Consider the following 27,621-nt stretch of genomic DNA (forward strand, 5'->3'; position numbering starts at 1 on the left):
TAGTTGTCTCGGTGCCCGGAGAGTCCCGGCCGTCGTTTTAGGGACGGAGTGTGCGTGCGGTATTTTCCCCGATCGAGTAGAGACAGACAGAGAGAGAGAGAGAAAGAGAGACTCGAGTACAGAATAAGTTGGATAAAGGGCGGTTCTCCCCGCACGCGTTTTACTCGCTTTTTGTTTCTTTGTTTGTTTTTTTTTTCTTTCCCTTTATTTTTTCAAACTTATTTATCGTGTGTTTCGCGGAAGTGTAACGGACCGGATAGGCGAACCGCAGTCTTGCGGCACCCTTAAAACGAAGCAACGGTTGCTGCAGGGGGCCGACAATAGCCGGCCAGACTCTACCTGGAGGAGAGACTCCGTGCGTAGTGTATGCAAGGAGAAGCTGAGACTCGGAGGAGACTCGAGCCTGGTTCCCTACTCCCGTGTCGTGTCGCGGCGTTATAAGGGACACCTGGTGAGCGGCGGCGTGTGTCTCTTGGTGTGCAGGGGAAGCAAGGGGGCGGGAACCCGGGTGAGCGCCGACGCGTCAGAGACTGCGTCCAGGCGGTGGTGTTACTCACTCGCCTCGCGTATGTCATGGGCGCTCGCTGGCCGGCGCTTATACGTTGCCGCTTCCTTATGCCGACGATCCGAGGATATAACTGTCATCGGGACTCGTTGTCAGTGATGGTTAAGAGCTCATCCCGGCCGAGCCGCGTGCCAGGTGAAGCTGTTTGTTACTACGTCGAAAAATACCCGGTACTAATCGGTCGTCCCGTAAATCGTTGTTGTTCCACCGTCGTGATAATCTAGTGACACCAGTGTCGTTTTATGTCATACATCCACGTATTTGTGACGCGGGTGCTCGGTTTACGTGTGCAGGTTATGGTTAAGGTTTATTGTGATGACACTGCGTCGTAGATGCCCGAAGTTGTTTACCGTTGTGTCTCGATGAGGCTGACAAGGTACGAACGTACAGTGCCGAAGGGGGACGAGCCGTTGTCATCTTGTGACGGAAGAAGCGAATCAACGACGTGACGGGTGCAGGGAACGGTATACGTATTGCGTTGTATAATATATAATATAAACAAACAAAGGAGTGAAGAAACGGCGAGTGCGAGTTCGGCGAGGCCGGAGCGCGCGCGTGTGCAATAGAAACCCCTCGCGAAGGGTGAAGGAAGACGGTGGTTGTTGCGGAGGTGATAGGAGACGAGGTGGACAGGGAAGAGGTGAAAAAGAATAGGAGGAGGAGGAGGAGGAGGAGGAGAAGGAGAAGGAAAAAGAAGCAGGACCAGCCGACAGGAGTGTACCAACCGGACTAAATGTGCGTCAATGGAAGGTATAGGCAGCAGTGTTTCCGATCATCAGCACCATAGCGAGCAATTACTGGAATCGGTCGATTCTCCGTCGGCGGTAATACCGTCTACGCATGGCCGTGGCGGCGGTGGGGGCTCGAATGGTAACTGCGTGGGTGGGGGTAGACACCACGAGGGCAGTAGCCACGGTGGCGGGGGTGGCTGCGTTGAAGGGATGTCGTCTGCCTCGCAGAGTCCCGATATCGCGTGCGCGAGCCTACCGTTGGAACTGCTCGCCTCGGCCGGTGCACTCGGCGTCAAGGAAGAGAAGGAACGGGAACTCGGTGTCGCGGAGGACCTGTCCTCGTCACAGGAATCACCAGGAGGAGAAGGAGGAGGAGGGGGCGGCGGCGGTGGAGGCGGTGGAGGTGTTGGTTCCACTAGGGAGTCATTATCCGTCATCGTGCCGCCGCAGGACGTCGACGTCGACTCTCGGGACGCCGACTCGGAACTCTTGAGTCCGGGTAAACTCTCGCCGACATCGGGGATAAGTGTATCAGTGGCAAGCATGATCGACGCTACGGATTTTCGCGCTATGCAACCTGAGCCTACTTATCAGACGCTAACTTCCGTCGCCGAGAGAATGTCGCCGCCTGGTTTTAGTCCGGGTTCCTCCTACGCCACCCTGACACCGCTCCAACCGTTGCCACCGATCTCTACTATGAGTGACAAGTTTGTTTACGGTGTACAACACACCGGCAGCGGTGTTTCCGGTAGTTTTGCCGTAATGCAGAACAACGGTCTTGGTAACATCGGACTTGGTATCGGGGGTTCGCCTTATCCTTACGACAAGCTACCATCCATGGGTATGTCACCTCCGCACAATTATCCCTCGCCCGGCGCGGGCCTTCAACCAAGTCCCTTGTCACCCCAGAGCGCCTACAGTCAGAGCGGTCTCAATTCACCTCACAAGTCGGCCAGTCCGCACTACGAACCTGCCTTTTTACCGAGGCTACAGCAAAGTCCGGCGGCACTTAGCCCACCATCACCACCGACCTCCGCTGCGGCCAGTTTTGCACCAACGCATCACTCGCCGCAGAGTTTATCGGTACCGACATCCTCGCCACCGCCACCGATGCAGACGCAAATTCAACAGTCGGCTTTACAGCAGCAACAGCAACAACAACAGCAACAGCAGCAGCAGCAGCAGCAGCAACAACAACAACAGCAACAGCAACAGCAGCAGCAACAGCAGCAGCAGCAGCAACAGCAGCAATCTCAGTTGAATCAACACGCGCAACACGCTCAGCATACTTCGGTTGTTATGAAGACTGTATCTTCGGCTGGTAACGGGGCCGGTGAAGTTGAGGAAATAAACACGAAGGAATTGGCACAGAGAATCAGTGCCGAGCTCAAAAGATACAGTATCCCTCAGGCGATATTCGCCCAACGAGTGCTGTGCCGGAGTCAGGGTACCCTCAGTGACCTTCTTCGTAATCCTAAACCTTGGTCGAAACTGAAAAGTGGTCGTGAGACCTTTCGACGGATGTGGAAGTGGCTACAGGAACCGGAGTTTCAGCGGATGTCTGCCCTCAGACTGGCAGGTTAGTTTATTCGATCCGAATCCTGATCGTTCACACGAAACCCGCTTTAAAATTCCCACCGTTAAACCTACTCCCGTCATCCCTTCTTATACCAAGGTACAAAAAATCCTGACACAAACGTGAGACAATAGCCGTTGGTTGTATAAAGAAATGCAGAGTTGGTTCAAATCATTCCATATCGGTACATTTGAACCGTTCTTCATTTCCAAGGGATAAGCTCCGGACATGACGTGTGATGGGTATTTATTTATGGAGGAAAAGGTAGCGCCAAGTTTTTTTTTTGGGGTAAAGGCAGGAGCAATAATTACCACCTCGTTAAGGGTACCGAGACGTCGGCAAATCGGTGCAGAAGTAAAGATGCGTGTTGCAAAGCATTCTAAGTAATTCGCGTTGGTACACGTGCTCTCCACGTGGAGGAGAGAGAGAGAGAGCACAGACTCCTCCCTACCATATCATTCGGAGATAACAGCGCGCCAAATGCCACTTTTCAAATTCAACCTCCTTTGCCCGACGTAACACCGCGTACAAAGTATTGATCGCAGTCACGCGGGATACCTGGTGATAACCGCGCCGTCGCGGCCGTCACGACGCCGCCATCACCACGCCGTCGCCACGTTTCCGTTGTAACACTTCACCACCGCGATTCGTATGCCGACAAAAGGACCCCTCGTCTCTTATGCCGGAGCATTTCACGAATCTCTCTCCTGCGGACGCACGGCCGCAGGGATTTATTATCGCGGGAAAAATTTCAATTTCGAGGTAGCGATTTTTGACGGTTAGATTTTATCCGAATATGCAGCGGATACCTTATTTTATGTACGCGGGGAATTCTACCCGCCTTTGAAAAACAAGAAGGAAGCCTTTGAAGACGCGTCCAAGGCACCGAACACCGTCTGATTAATTCATTCCGCCCGTTTTTACACTTCTTTGCCATGGTAATTTAAGGCTGTCGCATCGCGTCGGTGGAAAGAGCGTCGAGTTGCTGTGCAACGGTGCCTTACTTTTTTACTTTTACTCACTTATCGATGTGGCTATAGAATGCACCGGCATTATCACCGCGTCAGCATAAGTGGACCGTATATGCATACCGAGATTATCTGACAATCAGCTGCACGTTAAGCTGCAACATATCCTAGATTAAGTAGTGTCTCTACTTCGGTGATAAGTTGCATACTGTTTCAGGGTGGCCACACACCTGGAAAAATCAGGGTACGTAAAAGGGGTAATGGAAAACCTGGAATTGTCAGTAGATTTTTAATATGGTCATGGGAGATATTGAAAAACCAGTTTTCTATCATGGAAAATAGAAATTATTTTTTTGAAGTAACAAATTTACTTTCTTTCGTCGACAAACAAATTGTCTTAAACTGGTTTTTTTGTACATTATATTTTTCTTCAATTTCAATTGAATTTTAACCCAATATAGAGTTAATAAGCTGAACGATTTAGGTTTTAGTAACTTACTAGAACTGGGAAAATGTTATGGAAATCTAGGTTTTAGATCCTGGAAAAGCTGGAAGTGTCACAAAATTTTTGTCCCACAAATTTGTGGCCACCCTGTGTTCGGATCTACGTCGTCGACAGTACTGGAAACACTGTCGTTTTCTTGGTTCAAACAGTTCCGTGCTTCCGTCCACGGAACACAGTTTCAAACTAGTTCGCAGCCATACCCTCTTAGATCCGGATCCTCGTAAGCTTGAGTGTCACTGAAGACAATACGTTCCGCAGAAGGGTTCCTCCGACCAAAGCCCTTCAGATCACCACCCTATTGTCACCTACGCTGCGGCTATACCTCGGTTCAGATATTTCCGCGGGAAGCTGTGCTGCCCCACCATATCCGAGGTACGAGATGCTTAACCCTCGCTACTTTATTTTTTCCATTCGACGTTCGCGCGCGGTCGTATTCAACCTTTGTAATTCCGCGTATTCATTTTCAAAATCACAATTTCAATCGAGGTCTCGAAAGTTCCGCTGCCGAACGCAAACACTCGCTTATATATATATATATATATATATATATATATATATATAATATATATATACTATGCACCCTAAAAAATGTCTCCTTGTCAAAGTTGTTACAATTGATAAGTCAACGCCTGAATTTTACAAGCGTATGAGGATTGAGGTAAAGGGTGGTTAGAAAATTAAGTTTGAAACCGCAGAAGCAATGAGCCGGAAAAGGGTCATGTCATGTTTTCACCCCTCTCTTTTTTATTTTTTTTATTTTTATTACCGTTCCCTCGTGTGCAGCCACGGCAGATACCCACGTTTCGGTTCGTGTTTGTTGCGAGATTGCGTGCAAGGAACGGCAAAAAAATCAATATGGAAACACACCATTTCACTTTATGGGTAGTGTAGGTGGACACACTACGCGTTGCGCGACGTTACCTGTATACCTACGTATGTACAATGTACATGCCTGAGGGTTTTGTGGTGTTTATTCTAGTAAACGACGGCTTTCCAACGGACCGGACGCCTTATTACCAATCCACACACGCGTCAGATACACTATTCTTTCATACGTTTTACCCATAGCTGCATTTACGAACGCTCGTATATCACCATCACCTTCATAATACAGAGCAACATAATCTATATATATATATATGTAATATATATATATATACGGGAGATACGAGTCTAATTGGAAATACTTCAAGCCAATCACCAAACTCTCAGTGATAGTTCTAAATCGATTCTTTGGATTCAAATCTTCGATCGGAGTACGAGAGGCCAGATGTTTTTGAATTAGAATAAAAACGTAAAAAGGTGTTTGTAAAGTATTTTTAGGGAGGATTGAAACACTTTTCCAAAATCAAAATGGCCGCGATCCGCTCACTTGGCATTTTATTTTTGTTTTAAGATCGTTTTGACTATTCGTTGCTTACTGAGGTTTGTTTTACCGCACGGAGAGCTGTGGCAAGATTAGTTTCGTTATAATGTTGCTAAAAAAATTGCCTGTGCGGCTCAGTATTACAACGAAGCTTGTAAAATATTCATAATTCAATTCGTCGCTGCAGTCAAGGGTTTCTTCTTTTTATTCTATTCGGTCAAATTACAAAATGCATAATACTTGAGGGTGCCATACCATATGGTACGTCACAGGGTGTAGTATGTATAATATGTTTGAAATGAACGTTGCATATGCGTCATGGGTATGTATATTAAGGCAAAATCGTGACGTCAGCTCGCCGCGTGCGCGTCCCGTATCATTTGTCGCGGTCGAGTTGTTTCTGTATAACAGCGGGTGACGCGCGAATTTCAATTCGAATTACACACTACAGGTATATAAAAACAGAATGCGTTATCGCGAAAGGAACTCGACGAGTATTCCGAATTGAATGGATAAAATAAAAATAACCAAAAAGAAGAAGAAAAAAAAAAAAAAATTGAAAGATTCGTGGGAAAAAGTTTGAACAGTACGATCATAATATATCCTGTCCGTATAATTAGGGCGAACAGGATAGGTGGAATACAATAGCGATTTCAATATGTTTGACACTAGGTGCTTCTTGTTCTTGCTTCGGAGCTACCTCCTGTCCACTACACGTAACGGTGTAACTTTCATTCGTTGTCCCGGAGCACGCGCCGAAATTTAATACCTACCGAGACTCCTCCGTGGCGGGAGACCTTACGTGAACGCAGCCGTCAGTAGACCTGGGCCGTCTGCTGTGTTCATGCTGATGGATACACACACTCATCCATTGCATGGCATAATACCTACTTTGTGGAACATCGGGGCGTTCGTTCGAGTCCGCGTGTCCCTTCTGCTTCTTTGCCCCCGCGCCCTGCGACGGCCAACTATATCGTTTTACAATTTTACGGGATATCCTGTCGCGCGGCGTTACTATCCGCGTAGCAAAGTCACACGAAAATTGGAAATCAACCCTTTGAAACTTTATACATAACAATATCCCGTGAATTTTGTCTTTTTAATAATTCTTGCGTATCGACCTCCGGTACGGATTGATTTACACGTTTTTGTCAATTTTTTACTTCTCATCAGCTATCGCGAATTTTTAACATCTTGGAAACGGCTGGATGAAAAAATTCTATATTTTTATGGGGCTTTGAATTTCAATATTAGCGGGAAGGATAACCTAAATTGCGGTAGTCAATTTTTTCAGAAACATTATTCGAATCTAATTATACAAGCTAATTTTCAAAATTTTTGAATAGTACAAACATTTTAACATTGAACTTGCGCGTAACCTATTGATTGAAGCAAGCGTTCCGAGAATATACACGAGAGTTAAAATACTGCAAGCGGAAACATTTCTATGAAAAATAAAGAAACCAGTTTTCGCGGAAAACATTTTGAGATCATACTTGATGGTCGTACACTAACTTATTTAGACTGTAGAGCGATAAAAAATACCGTGAAATAAATTGGCCATGTCTTGCCCGTCTCAATTGTGTCCAGCTTGCGCAGTTTAGTCAAATCTGGTGTTTTTATCCGGCCAAAATCCCTATGAATGAGTCTTACAATTAAAACCGTCGATACTGCGGTTAGATCTGTTCGTTCCCGCGCTTTTTTCGCATCAATCCTTTATCCGACTAAAGTTCACCAAACGTTTATTCACTCGGTGATGTACTTTCCGATTAAATTTGTATACGAGAGGTTATAGAGGTTCGAAAGGTAAAAAATGGCGCGGGAAATTTGCTGGTCGAATTCCGACCCTGCTTCTGTTTCGGCGATTGATCGAGGAAGGGTAGATAAATTCGAATGAAGAGTTGCCGCGGCGATGAAAGTTATCCAGAGAAATAATATAGACAAAGAGTGAAGTCTGAATCCGGGGTTTGGGAAATTCGCATCACAGAAAGGTTAAATATATCTGCATACACAGAAATAGAATAGAATACGGGACGGGTGTAGATAATTCCGGAGAGCTGTGAATAAAGCCAAGGTACAAATTTTCACATACAGATCCACAGATGCAACGTTCACAAAGTCGAGGTTGTATTATATACATAGATACACGTATTCGAATAAGGGGGACGAAGTACGACGTACGGCACCGACTAGCAATTGAACTTTCTCAATCGTCTGTACATATTTTAGTCTGACATGTTTGTTACAAGTTTCACTGGCATCCAGAACCAACAGGGATTGTCTCCTCGTCTCATATACACTCATTTCATAATGTAACCACTGTTCCGATCCGAACTGCAGCCACCTATTTCAAATGCGAATTATTTTCTCAATAATATCGGTGCTACGTACACACACAGACAGAGTGATCGGTATGCATACGTCGGTACCGAGTGAAGTGAGCGCGTTACAGGGTATCCAACGTTCTATCATTATTTCACCATATTTTTAGAGAGCATTCGCATCCGACATCTGATGTACCCTATATATGTATACGAAATGCATCTCGTACGGAGAGCAGATGATAAAACGCGACGCGTTAAGTTATTCGACTTTTTTTTCCCTTTCCTTTCTTACTCGCAGTCGATAATCAAAGTAGCAAGTAATTTTTACCATCAATAACGTTTCGAAAAGTTCAATTTTTCATATACCTACCTGTATAACTATAATACTTATACATTATATGATACCGAGTCGAACTCGTACATCGCATACGCGAGACTCAGAGCTCGGGTCAAATTTTCCTTCGGTTAGACGGTTGATAAAGGTAACTCGATGCACCTGGCATATTGAACGATAAGCTTCTCTCTCTATAAGTCAGTGTTGCCAACCGTATGATATAATTTAGTTGTTGATCTGTACTCCACGTAGTTTCCTCCAACCGCAAATTGTGTGTTCCAGTTTATCACTTACTCCCTACTATTTTTTTTTTTGTAAAGACGAGGGTTCCTTTTATCGGCTGTTGACACGAATTGACTACAAATTAAGGGCCGAAGGACAGGGTTTCAAAAAATAATCGACAACCCCTGTACGCCTGAAACCGTAAGAAGAAACGATGGATAGATAGACAGATAGACAGATAGACAGATAGATATAGTTAGATACATGCATAGATAGATTAAATTTATTTTATCAAAGCAATATTGGCAAATGCAGGTATAAATAGGAGAGAGACAGAAGATACTTAAAAATAAAATGCACAGATTTGAAGAGAAAAGAAAATATTATGTACAGAGAGAGAGAGAGAGAGTGCGGAGAAAGAATTGTTGTGTGGGGGCACAGGAGGGGGGAGCGGAAAAGTTGGCGGTGTGGGGGGGGGAGGTATCAACGCACGTGCGTAAAGAAGTGACTAACATCGTATACCTTGTACTGTATACGCAACCCCGCAAGCGTGCGTCAACCCCCACCTAAAGCGTGGCGATCATCATTACAGATATAAGCTGGACGCGCGTGTACAACTCGTAGGAAAAACCATGTCGGCGACTGGGTATGACGAAAATAACAAAAAAAAAAATATGCCGGATATTTGCTGTGAAACTCGCCGCTTAACGTCAGAAAATATGCAACCGGAGTTACATTTTTAATACGCTGGAACAGAGAACGTAGGTTCGGTTGCCTAAATGTCGGCGTTGAGCGCGGCGAGTTTCACGGAAAACTTTTGTCGATAATCGATGATTGTTTTGAAAAATGGTAGGAAACACGCGCAGCCATGATTGAAATGACATTTGAATAACCGTGTGATTCGCGCAACGGTTTTACTAATTTGTTTATTACGCGTGCGTTAAATTTACAGAATTGTATGAATTTGTGGAAATATTGTTTGTCACCGCACGTTTATTCGAGTCATGCAATTTGTTTTGTTACTTTGTATGTATGCGCATTGCGTGCTGACTCATCGAATGTAAAAGTGTGAGGAGTCTCGTCTCGTGTCTGGAAATGCATAAAGGCGTAACCCGAGCCAACCTAACCTCAAACGAATTGGAAAAACAGGGTTGCCACCACTACCGTAGTAACAAAGCTGAAGAGGACTAACATTTCCTAAACAATGTCTGCCCCAATCTTGGCGGGAAAAAGAAGAAAACTCTAAAAATTAAGGTGTAGCGAAAAACTTATTTCACTCACGTATTCGGCTAAAAACAAAAAGTATATACATAAAAAATTCGTTCCGCTTCTTCTACATACTTGGATTTGAAAAAAAAGTGACGTATTACCGAATTACATAGAATAGTTGGTTAATTGTCGTTCTAGAAAGATATAATCAGAGACGGTTTATCGTAGGGATTCACGTCAAGGTATATAGTATACACACGATCCGAACATTTCCTTGCACAATGAATACCCGAAATCCTGACAAATCCTGCTATCACTTTTCTTTCCGACTATGTATTGTGTGCACCCGAGATGATTTTCGTCTCTGTAGTAAAAACGGTCCGATCAAACGAAAAGATAAACAAACAATGCCTTCACTCCTTTACTTGTGAAACAATGGAAAAAAAAAGAAATAAATAAGAAAGAAAATTCCTTTCCGCAAATTGCTTGCTTTATTCAACTCTCAAAGCATGAGAATTAAATTAGATATTGAAATATATAAACCAAACGGATAGACAATCGCACCTCTAAATAACCTCTTACATGTAAATTTAGTTTCTTTTTCTTTCTCGATATTTTCATTCTATTTAGTGATTACTTATACATGCTTTGATTTTGAAACTTATGTAAGTATACGCAAAATCGAGGAAGGCATTCGTGTAGAATTCTTGCTGTTTATTGTTTATCGCTTGAACGATGGTCGAGTTTGTCTTGTTGAATTTATAATTTTTTATAGTAGGAAAAATAATATACCATCTAGCTCAGGCGTGTGTACTTTTGACATCACCCGCGGAATTTGAAGTGTAAGAAAAAATTATTCTATAATAATTGATCGACGACGAACTGACAGAAGTTTATTTATTCATATATTTATTAAATTTTTTCATGGTATTTGTGAATCATGTAATACGAAAATCCTATTCCTAAATCGAAGTGCCCAGAATTTGAATAATTCTACACTCGTCTACCCGCTGACTGTCCAATATTTCCATTTTCCCGCTCAGATACAACGATAAAAAAGAAATTTATGGTAAAAAAATTTCGTTTCTTCACTAATTGTAAAATCTACGATAATTATAGTATGTACGCGCATGTTTAATACATCTCTGAAGGTATAATAACAATGAGTTTTTCTTTTGCTTTTTTTTTTAATGCAATTCCATACAGAGATATATTTTTGCATTATAAATTATAGATGAGTAAACTGTTGCTTACGGTTAAAATTACGAAAATGCCTTATAAACAAAAAACTAGGAAATGAAATATTGGCAATTTCAGTTATGTTTCCTATTAGTTTTGTAAGTTGTGTGGGTGCGACTATGTGTGTGTGTGTCATGAATACTTGTAGAGCGTATGAAATTTATCAACTCGCAATTAATTTTAATCGTGTGTCGATCAATTGATTACCTTAATCTTCGAGTTCGATCTCGACGAATTATAACAATTGAAAATAGAAAACAGAACATTCTGCACACTTCTACCACCAAATTGACGAAAAAATTTTATTTTATCTTTTTTTTTTTTCTTCAAACATTTATACGTTGAATCGAAAATACGAACTTCGGATTCTGCAGCTGTATGTAAACTGTCAATTGAACGGGAAATTGTAGTCGCTCAAAGGATGAGGTGAACACATCCATACACACATGACAAAATTAATTCCCGGATTGTATTTTCAATTAAGTGACATCAAAACAATGTTATTTATCTGAGGGAAAAGGATTAACTTGAAGCTGTACACGAATTGTCACATATCGTTGAGTATACGCGTTATTTGATCTCGTATCTAAAAAAATTTATAAATGCGTGATGTTCGAACGAGGCACAAAGAAAAAAAGAAAAAAAAAAAAAACGATGAAAAAATAAAAATGAGAAAAGAGAAGAGTACAAACAACCGGTACACATGATCGTAATGTTTCATTTTAAGCGGATCGTAAAATATGATTGAAAAAAAAGAACCGTAAATTTTACCCCAGCTGTCATCGCGTGTTCCTCTCTCTCTTTGAACTTAAAAGAATTATTTCCTTTATTTTGTAAAGAAAAAAAAAAAGATAAAGTAAAAAGAAAGATATACAGCAAACAATCCAAATCGTAAATTTCCTTCAAACAGCGCGTTGCACAAAACTTTGTTGGCACTTTCTTTATTTTCAATTTTAGTAGGTATGATGAAAATTTTTAACACTTGTGCAAGTGCGTCTTTGTTTATTATACCTTGTAGCAAGTTGAAATTTGTCTTTGGTTGTAGGAAAATGGAGAAAGAAATTTGATACCGTCGATGATGAGGCGAGATAAAGAGCGAGTGAGATTGAGAGTGAAAAAGGACGAGCGAATGAGAGGATTTAATAAAGTTAATTAAAAAAAAAAAACACAAGGTGTGTGTCTATCGGTTTGGTTTTAGCGCTAAGCAACTGCTCTGAGAGTGGCGGTGACCCGGACGGCATGCTGGACCCTCACCATCCCGGATCCGGAATCGACACGCACCACCAACAGTTTCACAACTCGTATGGTAATATCACTATCATCATACTATATACCTACCTATATACTACTCACAATAATATCGCTAAATTATCATTAACGTAAGGTATAATTGAAATAACCATTTGATACGCAGTGCAAATTTCATCGATTCATCTATACATTATACGACAAGAATTATTTTCATTTACACTTTTCACGTTATATATGTATACGTAATATAATCAGGGCGGAAAGTGGGACTATAATTCTTTTTTCAATAAAACAAAAAACACGGTCTTATTATCCGCCCTGATACAAAATTCTTCGGTCGCAATTACGTGACGTAACGCTGCAGATATAACGAAAGGACGAAAACGTTTGTACGGAAAAAAAAAAAAACAATGAAATACGCAAATCGGCAAAAGTATACAACCGTTTATGTTAATATAACCGTGATGAAAAATAGTTCGAACATTCTTCGACGCGAAACGTAGATTAAACTAAATTTAGGAAAGGAAAATCACAGTAAGTAACCTAAAGCCGATTTCAAAACCTGTTGTCGGCGATTCGAAAGCCAAGAAAGTAAAAAATAGAGAAAATGAAAAAAAAAAATGGTATCGTCGGCGAGTGAATCTTGGGATTATAGGAAGGAAAGTAATCTGGGTAGTTTGCAGGAATTGGGGACTCATTCAAATCTCAACGGTTAAAAAAATTTTCCAATCTATCGTCTACAAAAGTTTTCCTCCCCGTCTCTTCCTACCCCTTTTCAAGACTCGACATTATCCTGCAGGGAAAACATCCCGTTGTATGTAATATACATACATATACATATATGTATATGCATGCATTTATACATATATATATATATATATATATATATATATATATATATATGTAAATATATGTATGCAGTGCAACCATACATATATATACAACCATATATATATATATATATATATATATATATATGTATGTATGTGAAAAAAGTCTGCTGTAGCCAAGAGCCAACAACCAACAACGAACGGCTCCCTGCAACGGTGGAATCTAGAGTCCATTCCTTCTGCTTTTCCTCCGCCCCCTCCCCCGACATTTTCCCTCCTTTTTCTTTTCTTCTGTATTTTCTTTTTCTCGCTCCCCTCCCCCCCCCCCCCACACTTATTTTGCTCTCTTTTCCTCTCCTTTCTCTCCTTTTTTCTACTACTTTTTTTTTTTTTTTTTCTTTACTTCCCTGCACCACCGTCCGCCCCTGCTTCACCCTCCGACGACCCGCCGAACGTCTTCCCAACTTCCCCCCAACGGCCCCCCCGGGAATGGATATTGATTTGTATACAACCCAACTACGGCCCGAAACTCCTGATACAGGTACCAAGAGGTGTCTAATTAAACGTCTAGCGCACACAGGGTTTAGTTTGTACAAGTAATATATGATTAGTCGATTATATGTAAAACTTGTATGTACGCATATTGTGTATGTACATGTTGTACAGTTTTCAGATAACCGCATGTAAGTATTGAAAGTAAGGTGTTTTTTTTTTCTTTTTGAAAACTAATCATTTATCCAAGCCGACAAAAAAAAAAATCCTGTCGTAATCACTTCGGGCGACCGTCAGAACAGGATCAATTCGACCGACTGTGTAATACTGTGATAGAAACAAAACAAAAAAAAAACCAATAACAGTATTTCGGTTGAAATTTGTAAAACATTTCGTAATTTTTTCAACTGAATATAGCAAATATTTGTCGAAGATACGGTTAGATGTTTTCAGGCGAACGTACATGACCAGGATTTAACGTATAGGTACGATATATACACATGGAATTATGTGTTATACATATACTACCACTTTGCACAACAAGCGTGGCAAACTAATTAGCTTCTTGTTAGTTGCATTAATTGGCAGAAAGTTAATACACCTTTGATGTCGGGATGTTTAAAGGCTGACTTTAAGACAGGTACATTAAGCTGATGCTATGCAAAGAGGAATACGTGTACACGTTGTGGTAAGAATAAATGCGCTTCTCCGCATCGCGTGATTATCTTCTTAATCATCGATATTCTCTGAGGCAGCTGTGGAAGGTAGGCAAAGAAACTTCAAGCTTCTTTGAAATGCTTGCAATATGGTATCTAACAAATGTGTAACAATTCATAATAATCGTTTCGTACAAAACAAAGAGAAAAAAAAAGAATCGCAGGATGAAGAAACAGTATCTCGATGACAAGTTCAACAGGTTTCTCTTCGAAATAGAATTTCAAAAATTCATGGATAAGCGACATACTCTCTAACCGATCAGTCAAAGGTGAAGTTAATGCAACAATGAAAAAAGAGATGGTCAAAAATACGAGTGCCAAGAGAAGAGAACCGAAGCCGAAACCAATCAAATGGTGATGAATGATAAAAAATTGACGGTCGAATGACTGTCGGACCCTTGGGTCAGTATCCACATGCCTTATTCGTGGTCTACGAAGTAATGTAGTCGTTGAAAATTTGTGCGGGAATATTGCGTGCTTACGGATGGACAGACAGACAGACAGACAGTCAGTCAAACAGACAGACAGAAAGTGTAACTTGTGCCAGCGACAGATAGACCGCTAAAACTTTTTCGGTAAAATCAGAGAGGTACGTCACGGTTGTAAAAGTTTTCTAGTTGAACGAGTGTTTAATAGTGTGAATCAATTCCTCGATAACATCAATTGTCTCGTGGTGGATGAATGTAGTCGTACGAATCTCCAGAGCATTGCGATTGTAAATTGTTGATGTGTTTTAGGGTAAAGGCTTTCAGCTCGCGAAGTGGGATGGGGTGAACACGCTTGAAACATCCTGTTTTAAAATCTTTTCTAAGTAGCTAATGCCGTTAAGACGTCGCCTTGTTTTTTAGCCAGGCACTACTCAGTCGACGACCGCTGCGTTACGGGGATGGAGACTTGAAACTTTCGAGCTGGACAATACAGTGAAAGAGATAAATTCGCTCATTGGAATTCGCTCTTCTTCTCGGAGTATCCAGTCGTCGAAATTGAGGATGATCTAAACTCGTGAATCTTGATTTTTTTACGGTTCCATAACGTAGGTTTGAATTCGATCCTTGCTTTGACTAGAGTTCAATTGTCATAGAAGAACACTCTCAGTTTCATTATTATATTATTTTTATTTCATTTTTTTATTCTTATCAATTCACAGCGGCGTTTGATGGACATCGCAGTAAAAGTTAACGCGTGAATAACAATCTTCGTTAGAAGCGTGAGCGTAAGCTTTGGGCATCGATACACGGTACTCAACTCTCTGAATCGCTCTGAAGAAAGAAGCCCCGCCGCCGCGCGATGCACTGCTAAGTGTTCCTAGGAGTAGATATTTCCAACGTGTGAAGATACATGAATCTTAGCATGTGTGGAAGCATATACCTACGTTCTTTCTCTCTATTCTCTCTTCTTCTTTTTTTTTCTTCTTTTTTGAACTGTGTCAACGCGCCACTTGACGATACATTTCACATGCGAAACGCCTCTGCATTGATCTGGAAGTGCATCAAACCCCGTGGGGCTGAATTACTGGTATTGGAATAATCACTGGATAGGAAATCCAGAGTTAGGGAGATACTCGGTTCACCGTTATACGAGGCTTGGAAAAGTTATGGACAAAACCTTACCTTGCTTCACTCGGATTCGATTATGGTCACAAATCGGAGCTATTCATCAAGTTTCAGGCTTATTGAATGCGGCCTATTAGCTCGTTGGCCAATGTTCGAGTCGTTGGTTCGATGGGATTGGAAAAGCCCGTTCTGTGGGTGACCGGGAATAAAGGTAATATTTCTTCCCGAATCACGTTACGCCCGCGAATCATTCTATCAATGGATTGTCCTGTTCACGACTCTTCCTCTCAAGTCTGCACGAACACGCGACAGTCGAAGAATCTTGCACGTGGAAAGAAAGCAAGCGTATCTACACCCGAAGAAACCGAACATGGTTGTTGGTCCTGGCCAAGCTTGGTTCGGAACATTTTAAAGTCTCTGACTGCTTTTCCAAGTTTATAATTGAAGAACCTTCGACGTTGGAAGTCCGCTCGACATTGGAAAAGAGGGTGATTCCTTCGTCAGCATGAATCACATGTCCGCAACCCAAATTCCAAACCTAAAAATGACAGGCAGCTGCACGTGACTGAACCAGTCAAGAGTCGCTGCTGTTCGCTTAACTCCGAACGCTGAAGCGTCTTTGATGACTCTGGTCTATTTTGCCCTCCACCAGCGGAAGATGGACGTCGTTTCATCAGGAAGTATCGTTATTGTTTTTCACCGGGTGTATCTAACGGTCGTTTGCGTTCAGGTCCTTCCTATTTATGACCGGGTATACTTTCGAGAAAGTCTCTTCAATCGCACTCGACGACCTGGTCTTTACGCGTGACACGTTTCTCTCTAACTGACGGTAAAAATGATCAAAAACGCTTCTTCACTTTGAACTTCAATTCCGAAATTGCCCGGGGAGAATCGAGGATATCGTGATTGACAGTACTTTATTACTGCGATTCTGGATGGTAAAAAATTGGAAAACGAAGAACAGTAAAAATCACTGTGCGTCGTCCTTCTGGTAAGGATGGTGTGTACGCAAAACGGTTTGCGAAAGTATAAAAAATGATGGCTTACGGATAAAAATGTACGCTTCAATAAGTGATAGAACTAATGGTCCGTTATAATTGATAAATCGTGTCGAGTTCGTGCATGCAAAAAGAGTGCTAACCCTCCTTCGGTGTAGACTTTAACCTTTCGATTATATACGCTGGCAAAATGAAAGAGCAGCTTCTCTTTTTTTCGACCTAACTTTCTCCGACCGTTATGGTTAATTACTTCCCGTTTTTCAAATTCGGCTTCACGACTCTGCGCCCTTAGTCGCCGGTGTGAAACGATTTCCTTCAACTTTTCAAACCATTTTGTGCCGTGCCATAAAACTTCGTCAATTCGGAACGTCATCGGATGTCACCGATTCCTTTCCGAATCAGCAACTGGTACTGTAAACCCGTTCTGGATGGCTGCTGCCACGAGTCTTACTTTTCGTCTAGAAATTCATTTCGGATTCTGGCTGCTGGGCATGTGCACCACAACACACGGGCGGCTACCCCGAGTGCATATAATGAGTTTCCAATAATGGTTGAGCTGTAACCAGTTCTCAACTGGGACCATGACTAACACTGGTTATCCCGACCCAGTGCCGAGGGTTTCTACCCGGAGAAGTGTCAAAAAACTTGGACGTTTGTTCAACTGGGTATTCCAACGATTACCTCGAAATGGATTGAGGCGGTTAGTCCATTGACTTGAATGATTCTCGCACGTGTATATCAATGTCGTCATGTTACGTTTGAGAGATACAAAATTGCGCCCAACCGAATCATCCGTCGTCGCAGCCGCTGGCTTTTTCCGTCCGATTAACCACCTGAGCTACGCGTCCCTGAGCTGTATTTTCTACACATATCTACAGCTGAAGAAAGATTAGTACAGAGTCGATTTAACTCCGTGCGGTATGGATAACGCGGTATTAAATAAAAGCGGGCTGAAAATCGTCCTCAAACGCACTCTTCTATAAATGCATGTGTCATTGTCGGAGACACAACAAAGAGGGGAATCAAAACATCCTTCACCATTGCAGTGGAAATTATTTCACATGTGATAGTTCAGCTAATATATTCGTAATTTCATGAAAGAAATTTTGAAATTATGGTTTGTGTCTTGCAGACGGTATATCAACTCGCTGGTACACCATAACGTTGTCGCGTTACTTGATCAGCACTTCGGCGGAGCTTTTTACCACCTAAAAGTCATCTGGAACGGTGAGAAAGCCTCTTACTGTACACAGTGCGCCGCTAAATATGTCCCAGGTTTATAAAACCCCGGGCGAATAGAATATATCGTCCTTACACACGCTGTATATTTTGCTACGTTGTCTCCGTGTATATACGTATATACATATATATATATATATATATATATATATATATACGTATATGCAGGTATAGTCGCCCCACTACAAACCAAACCACACTCCATTACTACCTGCCTTATATCCTATATTTGTACCGACTTATCGATCGTGTAAGCCAAACGACTTTTAAAAGTGAGACCAAAGAGATATTCAGCCGACAATTTGTTGTCATTGATTTCACAGGAATGACTCAATCATTCCTAACGTAGTGCGTTACTGCATTTGGAATCCGTTAATTCCTTCATTCGGTGAAGAATCATCCATAAATGGGTCTTTTGAATTTCAACAAAATAGGAAAAAAGAACTTGGCGTGAATATTTGAGTAGCAAATTTGTCTTTTGACGAAAGAAACGAACCACCTCCCAGTCAACTGTTGTACTAAGTCAACTGTGAGCAATAAGCGTTCTACCTCGTTCAGCGGGTGGATAGATAACGTTTTCCAAACTATTTGTCTGGGTCGTCAAGGAATCGTTGTGTACCCAAAGTAGACGACTGGTATCGATTTGCACTTATACCACACGGAGGGCCAGTGCCAGGCTCATCATGTTGTGGCACTATGCTGCGTTTGATTCGAAGCACTACGTGAGTCGCCATTACTGCATTAAGCGATGCAAGGATCTTTTTTCGAGTTCAGGTGATCGATTGAAGTTTAAATCTTTAAGCACGCAGGGTACCGGTGCCTAAGAAGTGAATCGATTGTTTACAATGGGTTTGATGGATCATATATGTACCCTGGATAATCTTTCATCGTTTAATCAAGCGTTTCAATGATCTCGAGAATTGGGGTAGGGGTAACGAAAGTGAAATAGCCGTCGTCTCCTCCTAAGTAATATCCGCGTCATTTCTTCCTCCGTAGACTGAAAATTCTCATTTCTATACGCACCATTCATGCAGATTTTCTGTTACCAGGAAATTATTTCTACCCGTTTCGTACGTTCGATTAACAATTGGTGGCCGTATAATCGAACGTTAACTTTCCTCCAGCAGTATATAATAATAAATCTGCAGAAATAGGATTCAATTTTCACTGGTATACGAATGTTTTGAACGACGTTCCGCATGCCGACCAAAGAAGTGATTAGACGGTCCATCAAAAAATTGATATCCTTCAACTGTACAAGGTGGCATAAATCTTCGAATTCAGTTGGAAAAAGACAACAAACCATCCGTGACTTACACTCGAGCAACGTTTTGAAAATAAGTCTATACCATTATACCCAGAAGAGAGTTTGACGGTCGGTGCATTGGCCAGTTAGTTCAAGTTTGTCGATAAACAAATGAGTGTTACTAAGTCAGGATGATTGAATTCAGGAGAGTCCTGGTGGCGTTGAGTAGCAGTCGGACAGGAAAGGAGGATATAGAAGGGGTTGGTTGGTTGGTTCAGTTCTAGCCAGTACATGGCAGATTAAAGAGAAATGGCTACAGGTTCATATTGATTTTTGTCCTCAGTTCGCCTAGTGGTTGGAGTGGTGGGTAGTCGGTAAAGGTAGGGTGGAGGGTGGGTTTCACCCCATCACTAACGTCTATCTATCTGTCTATCTACCTATCTTCCTCCTTCTCCCTCTCTCCCTCTTTCGCTCGTCAGGGTGTCTCTTGCTGTAAAGTGCAAGAGCCGAGAGAGAGTCTTTGGCTTCAGGTAGTAGCAGCTATACCACCACACCTACTGGCACGTCCAAGATTTCGTGCTTGATCCCAAAAGCACCTATGGTCACACAGTATCCGAACCTGTACATTTTCATTCTACTCCCCTTTGCCCGACATATTCCTTTCCACATTAGAATCGATTGAAATATTCTTCGAGCCTCGAAAGTTTGACCAAATTCGTGACGCTTTACTATTATCAGGTTTCCTATGCGTTTCAAGGTCCGCACTTCGAGATATTAGCAAACACAATTCGACGCCATTGAGTAATTAGTTAATTGCAACAGAGTCTTGATATTGCACCTCTGAAATGCGTTTCTCGTTTACCAGTAGGTATATTCTTCCGAATCGATCACCTGCTGGTGTTTCGTATCCAAAAGGAGGGTGAAGGGGGGGGGGAGTCGTCTAATTGGAATTGATTCATTATATGTCGGTGCTGTTCACCAATCGGGGAATGAATTTCGACAATACCATTAAACTATACATGGATGTAATTATTTGGAATTATCTTTTCAGTTCTTGATATCATTCCTCTTTATTGTTATTCTTCCTAACTGAATTTTTTCCCCGTGTTTTACATAACCCGCAAACATTCCTACAGCAGGTTTTATTTTCAACAGGAAAATCGTTCCTCTCGTTCGTTTAGGGTCAAGTTTCGAATGGCTTAATATATTGCAGACCGGTTCAATCCTGCGCAAAACGCTTAATGCCTCTGTCCCGATGGACGGGTAAGTAAAATAAAAAAACAAAACAAAAAAAAAAAAATGAAAAAAAAGCTTCGACAAGCTATACGTTCCCTGAAAAATGCTATTAATAGAATATTATATAACGGTTTATAAAAAGCCGGCAGTGAGAGAGGAATCGAGGTTCGAAGAGACTAGGGTTGGGCACAAAACCACAGCAACGTTACTGAAACGATGGAGGTTGTACACCCGCATGATGCTGTTCTGCAGAGCCCAGAGCCTGGACCAAACTGATGGAATGCCAGAACTTTTTTGTAATTAAATTTTTCCTGATAGCGACTCGCACAGCTGCCTGGCTGCCCGCTGCCTGTCTGGTGGGCTGACCTTAGCCACTTCTGGCCCTGCCCAACCGGGTTCTGCAAAGTAAAAACTCTGAACACATCCGCTCCAGGGTTAAACCGGAATACTCCGACCCCGAGCTGGAAGAGTAGAAAAATGCTCATGGGCAGCTAAATTTCAATCCAAGAGGCTGAGTCGAGCCGTCGGAAATACATCAAGGATTAAACAAGGTGCCAAAGGTAGTACCAAAAGTAGCAAAACAAACTGTGGGGCAGAAACTTTTGAGGTCCGTGATCACCATCCAGTGTCAATTGTGTCCCATGAGCGAAATTGGCATCACGTAGTGTTTCAGATGGCTCGTGACCAGTTTATTTTACGGTTTGTGTTACCACATAGGTTTCAGTAATCTGGTTATTTCTCAAGGCTGGCAGTTGGATATTAGAGGTGGTGATCACTAGCTCGTGTCATTTGTACTCCATGAGAGAGATTGGCCTCATACAGTGTATGAGATGGTTCGTGACCAGTGTATTTACTGATTTAAGTACCACATGGGTTTCAGTAATCTGTTTACTCCTCAAGGCCCGCAGTTGGATACTAAAGGTGGTGATCAACTCGTGTCAATTCTACTTCACATCTAAAATTGGCATCATACAGTGTTTCAGATGGTTCGTAACTAGTTTATTTTATGGTTTGTGTACCGCATGGGTTTCAGTGTTCTGGTTATTTCTCAAGGCCAGCAGTTAGATATCCAAGTGAGCTAAGCAAGCGAAATGAACTTCATAAACATCGGAAATCCGACCGTGTAGTGTGTCTGGCATTATGTATGGAAAGGAGGCAAAACGCGTATAACCGAGCGTCCCTGCACCCTTTTTATCTCCCCTTACCAACCGCCCTCCGTCACCCCTTTCCCCATCCCGGCTTTGGGTTTTCGATAAATGAAAAATGTGTAATTTTTTATTAATTCTGCCTTTATTAATTCTCGCGCAACGAGCAGAGCGAGCGGACGGCAGTTGGGCGCTGCTATCCGGCAGACGCTGCGACCGAGGCAATAGAAGAGGAAGAGGGTGGTGAGGTGGAGCTCTGAAACGTGGTGCACCACTACTGCAGCAGCACTGGCGCTCGCCTTTTTCTACCCACTTTACCTATATACTCTATGTACATATATTTCTGCACAGATACAGAGTCGTTGTATACGTATGAGAGAGGTATTTTACCACCACCTATACCTACGCCTGTACATGCCTATATGTGCAGGTATCTATGTACCTATATACGTAGATATATCGACGCTTATTTTTAATATTGATGTACGGCGGCTACCGCGATAGAAAACGACGGAGAGAAAAGCTTCGGGGGTTGGTAACCGGGTGCCGCTTGGCCGGGGGAACTTCAGCCGCGGTTACGGCTCCCGATCTCTCATTATTAAATATACGCTTTTGCCGCCCATTTTCGTCGTTCCTCTTGTAGGATAGAAATGCTCGTCGAGTATACGATCCTCCGATGTTTCTACACTTTGGTAGTTATACACTTTACGATCGAGTCTTGGGGGAGGGTTTTTAACGACACCACCTTTGGATTGTTCCGTTGACTTGGAAGTAGAAGCGCTTCTCTTAGATTCATCTGATTTGACTGAAGTACACCTCGACTTGACAAAAGCCCGTGCAAAATGTACACACACTGGATCGTGTCATCTAATATATAAAATCCATGCATGGTCCTAAATGTGCCTTTAGTATTCCAGCCAACAACGAGCCCAATAACATCCCTCCCGATTTTCGATGAGTTCAAGAGCACGTGTACGCAACGACCGGTCGACGGTCATCGTATTTGACTGATTGTAAACGCGAGCTCTCCTTTTTCAGTTATCCATCATTAGCCGTATAAGTCGTAACAATTGGCGCTCGAGCGTAACGAGTGACTGTTTCTTTTTTTTCGATACGGATCAACCCTTGACTATCCCGTAATTCCGAAAAAGATCCATGCAGGACAGTTCCAAAGTGTTTGAACGAGGAGCTGCACTGGTTCAAATGGGTGATCACATTATTTTGCGATTCGAGGATGCGTTGAGATCGCTGATAAGGCCAACGTCAACTCCGAGTAGGATTCCTATGCCCGTTCGAGTGTGAATCCAAGAACTTACTGATACCAAGTCCCACCGGTTTCTCGCGACTGACTGGGTTACTCGGAGTTCCCCTCCTTCCACCCTTGCAGAGTCTGGCTCTCCACCCCATTTAGAAGAGTCTCCCTATCTCGTTCCCTAGCTCCGCCAGTAGGCATTGCATCCTTCCCTTGCCTCGTCCTGCGCTCGAAGCCAGCAACGTCCATTCTTCGAGCATCATCGGGACCTGGAGAAAGCCGAACAATCAAACTATGATGCAACTGGCACGTACGTGAGAGATACGCTCCTCCCGTGACGTCGCGACGACTTGATGCTGGCTATTGATTACATTCGACGTGAGACAGCTGCTGATTATACCCGCTCCAGGAAATTTCGTCTCTTTCTTTTCGCAAAGAGATCACCGGCTCGATGACACTATGCGTCGAAATTACACCGCTCGCATTTCTCTTTTGCGATATTCACCTTTTATCCATACACCGAGTGTCGGTATCGATTGTTGACGTTCGATACACTACGGGGTGAGTGAGGGAATGGAGCATCCCATCTTTCTCAATCCATATTAATCATGCCTTTGGACCATGTGCTTTTTCAACCATTCATCAATTTCGAAGGATTTTCACATCTCCTACCCAGCAAACTGCAAATCACCTAGAGCCGGCCTGGCACTCTTGTGATATATATTTAAACACCCTCTCGCGTCGGAAGCTGACGCGACGGTGAAACAGATCACGGTGTTGCCTTTAGCTTACCGCATAACCATCGTCGAGAAACCCTGCGTTGTGGGTATAGGGAGTAACATTTTCGCTGCGCGAATAATTAGATGCCCGTCAATCCTTACGCCAGCCGTCCAAGCATAAGCTTCCACTATCCGACAAAGAACGAAGTCTAAGTTACCAGAAAACAAGATCACCACAGTTATAATTGGCAATGAAGGATCTATGCTCAAGCTGTCGAATCAAAATACCGTCCTCAAAACTGGGAAGTGACGCGTTAAAGACACAATCAACCATGTCCATCGGTGCACGCATTGCCGATACAGCTGTGATTCTAATTCGTGATGAAGCTGTGATCATCCGATCGAAGATACACATTCGTTCATTACCCGTTGGATGCTACGCGAAACTCGCGGCAGCAGCTATCGGTTGATATGTAAGTTGTTGGACTGGGAACACGGAAGATTGGGAAGATTGTGAAGATTGGACTGACAATGAGTTGCACAGCCAGTGTTCATTAATCGGTGGGATGCAGTCGAAGAGGTGAAAATCGCTGGTGAAACGTTCACGGAAGTGGAAAAAGAAAGGTAAAGGAGACTTGAGTTGATATTAGGGTAAAAAAAAAGGTTGATGTTACATTTTCTATAATCATTCCAGTGTATACCAAAGGGTGTACATGTACGTTGAATATTTGAGAGGCAATCTCCTCCTTGCCCCCCTCCCTGTGTGCAGCAAATCCACACATATACTCGACTAGGGCACGTCTATCTGCCCCGTTCAGTCCGTTCGATTTCGTACTCGAAATATGACGAACGAAGGCCGGCGGTTGGTTTCAACTCGATTCGAGACTTTCCATACCCAGTCTAGCCTGGTTACGGGTCTGGTGGGGCGCGATGGTGTGGCGAGCGAGTAAAACGCGGTTCGAATATTGGAAAAATCCGGAGCTGAAGAAGGCTCCCTATGCCGGAGTTGGTATGGGGGAGTCCAGAGTGGAGGGACCCATAGAGGCTCAATATGCACATAAATACAATACCCTCACGTATCCTGGCCAGCCAAACTACCCATGCCAACATACCCCTTGCCCCACCCACCGACCGACGTCCGTATTATTATATGGAGACGTATACACGTATTACTCATACGTACATGCGGCAGACCATTTGACCCAGGCCAGCTTGACCCTGCCAAGTCAAATCATCGTCGAATGAAACAGGTAAGCGTCTGGAGCAGTTAGGATATCTGGAAAATTGACTAGTTTTATGAAGTTGAAATTGGAGTGACGCGATGGAAGAAAAATCGCTGTTTCCCAACCTCAGGATAGTCGAAGGCGTTTCATTTTCACAGCAAGGTAGATGAACCGGTTTTGATCGGCTTAGTACCGATAGTGTCCGTTGTTTGATTCAGTTTGGCCATATTCGTTATACGTGAAATAGGAGGTTATGTTCACAAGTTCAGTGCAGAGGTGCTTTGATCAACGTAAACACTGTTTTTTGTAACAATGAAATTTGACAAGTGTTGAAACTTTTGCTGAGAACATTGCTCAACGTTGGATTGTAGTCGGGAATCGCGTGATTAGAGAGACCGAAAGAGACGTTATAAAATACAGAATTCGATAAAGACGTAGCAAAAAATTAGAAAATGATCACAAAAACCATCATGAGTTGGTGCTAATGGATTCTCAGACGATATTAAAGTCACGTAATCATGATTTTTTTCTTTGGTAATGCACGTACGTTATTAAAATAACGTTACGAATCTCAACCTCGTCTAATTTTTTTATGCCTACGATAGCTGAGAAGAACACAAATTTTAGTTACAAACCAGGGTCGTCGAAGAATGTTTGAACTATCCGATCACCGATAAACATATCATGTTGACAAAGTGCGGGACTTTTACTTGCGCTTTTACAGCGGTCTAACTTTCAGCAAAAAGTGGTGAACGATTTTTTTTTTTTGCTGAAGAAAAAACTCTTCGGCGGTTTGTACATTGTACATACTTTACATTATATACCTACTTTGCGAGTGTATAATAAGTCCTATATAATGTCCGGAGCAAATTGTCCCTGTATGTCGGAAGGCATTTCTGTATAATTTATAGGAACACCTCGCGTTCAACTCGGGCTTCAATATTTCGCGACACGATGATTGGCTATAAAAATAATGATAGTAATACTTTGTTTCACGTTTATATTTATGTACATATATACATACATATACTCATATCGCTTATTGCCATTGTTTATATATATATATATGTATACACACATCTATTATCCCATGCACCATAGCTTTATATTTATATTTACACGTAAATAATTACACGTATATTGTTATACATAATTATAATGCATTATATACAAAATCAATTTATGTCAATTAAATCGGTATCGGGATGTTTCTTTTCTTTTCACCTCAAACTTCGCAAGTCTCTCGCCCTTATTTACCTAGTCTTACAATGAGATTGAACCTGGTAGTGTATCATAGATCGTGGAGTAAAAATTTCTACCTTGTATCATTTTTCGATACTCAACAATGCGAGCGTTAAGCCACGTATTAAAATGTAGTCAAGGTGATCAAATGAAAGCTCATCTCGAAGTTCAAATATGACTTTACACTTTTGAAACGTTTTCTTAATTTTTACCTGAATACAAGATACTTGTTGATCGGATCGTGCAATGCTTGTTAATCTTTTGATTTTGAAAATCTAAATTTCACGATGAACTTTTGCGACTTGATAGACGGAATTTCAGATAGAAAATATACAACAATATCGTTTTTTTATTTCTTTTCTTCAAGAACCACATTTAAATAGAGGCACTGGTGGAGATCGCCTTGTAATTTCACTCACTCAGCCATGTTTCTTTGAACCGCTTGTTACTACTGCTTCAAATGATTATGAATGTAGAAAATCACACGAATATTTATCTAATCAAAATTTCTTTCAGGTTCGCGTCATCTTTTTACCAAGCATTTTTTCACGACTGTGTAATACATCGTTCCGTGGTAACTTGAATAGAGGTGAAAAAATTAAAAAAAAAAAAAAAAAAAACAAAATCAGAATTGCCAAGAAAATGCTTGGTAAATTTGCTTATTCGTCAAACGTGTACAAAATGAAAAATTTTAGAAATGATGATCCTCGCAAAATTCAGGAATACTTATATATAAGTGTCACACATGACGAAAAATCTCGAAATTTTGAAACAGGGTCAATTGTTGGATTGTGTTTCGAAGGAGGTTAATCTACCGTCTGTATTAAAGTCGGTTTGAAAACGATTTGACAGCCACAGAGCAGTCCGAACAATATACGCTCAAGAGGATGATATAGTCAGTCCTTACCGACCGAGTAAAATTTCAATTGTTTTCGCTATTATCTGCAGAGCCTATGCGTCATAATTCAACTTGAAATGCCAAACAATAATATCAAAAAACTTGTTTGTTTCATGCAAGAATACCGCAAGAAAGTTCATTTCGGAAATTCGTGCAGGAACACATCTTGTTGTGGAAAAAAATTTCCTCACTCGATTATTCAACGATGCATAGACTCTGCAGAGACAATAGTCAAGATGTACAACATTTTACTCGGTCGGTAAATACTGATTACAGAATCCCCTTAAATATACCACAGCAGGATTATTTTTATACTTTATTGTATCAAATCCAATTAATATCTGAAAGAAAATTTTTTTTAACAATTGATCGGCACATCATAATCGTTAAAGTTATTGGTGCTGTCCTTATTATTATTATTATTATTATTCTCGATATTATTCTTATTCTTCTCATTATTATTCTAATTATTGCTGTTGGTATTATTATTATTATTATTATTATTATTATTATTGTTGTTGTTGTTGTTGTTGTTGTTATTA

At 41.9% G+C, this 27,621-nt stretch overlaps 1 protein-coding gene across 3 annotated transcripts in view; it reads left to right on the forward strand.

Moving 5' to 3' along the window:
- Positions 1-209: 209 nt before the first annotated feature.
- Positions 210-27,621, forward strand: part of LOC124218464 (hepatocyte nuclear factor 6) — a 49,532-nt gene continuing 22,120 nt past the window's right edge. For 2 of the 3 annotated variants that reach the window (XM_046624952.2, XM_046624955.2), the window contains exons 1-2: positions 210-2,875; positions 12,238-12,345. In XM_046624952.2, the coding sequence (XP_046480908.1) occupies positions 1,309-2,875; positions 12,238-12,345 (1,675 nt within the window). In that variant the 5' untranslated portion in view covers positions 210-1,308. The remainder of the gene's footprint in view (positions 2,876-12,237; positions 12,346-27,621) is intronic. The other variant, XM_046624953.2, reaches the window with a different exon arrangement.

Source organism: Neodiprion pinetum, chromosome 5 (genome assembly GCF_021155775.2).
Source record: "Neodiprion pinetum isolate iyNeoPine1 chromosome 5, iyNeoPine1.2, whole genome shotgun sequence".
Classification (NCBI taxonomy): Eukaryota; Metazoa; Arthropoda; class Insecta; order Hymenoptera; family Diprionidae; genus Neodiprion; species Neodiprion pinetum.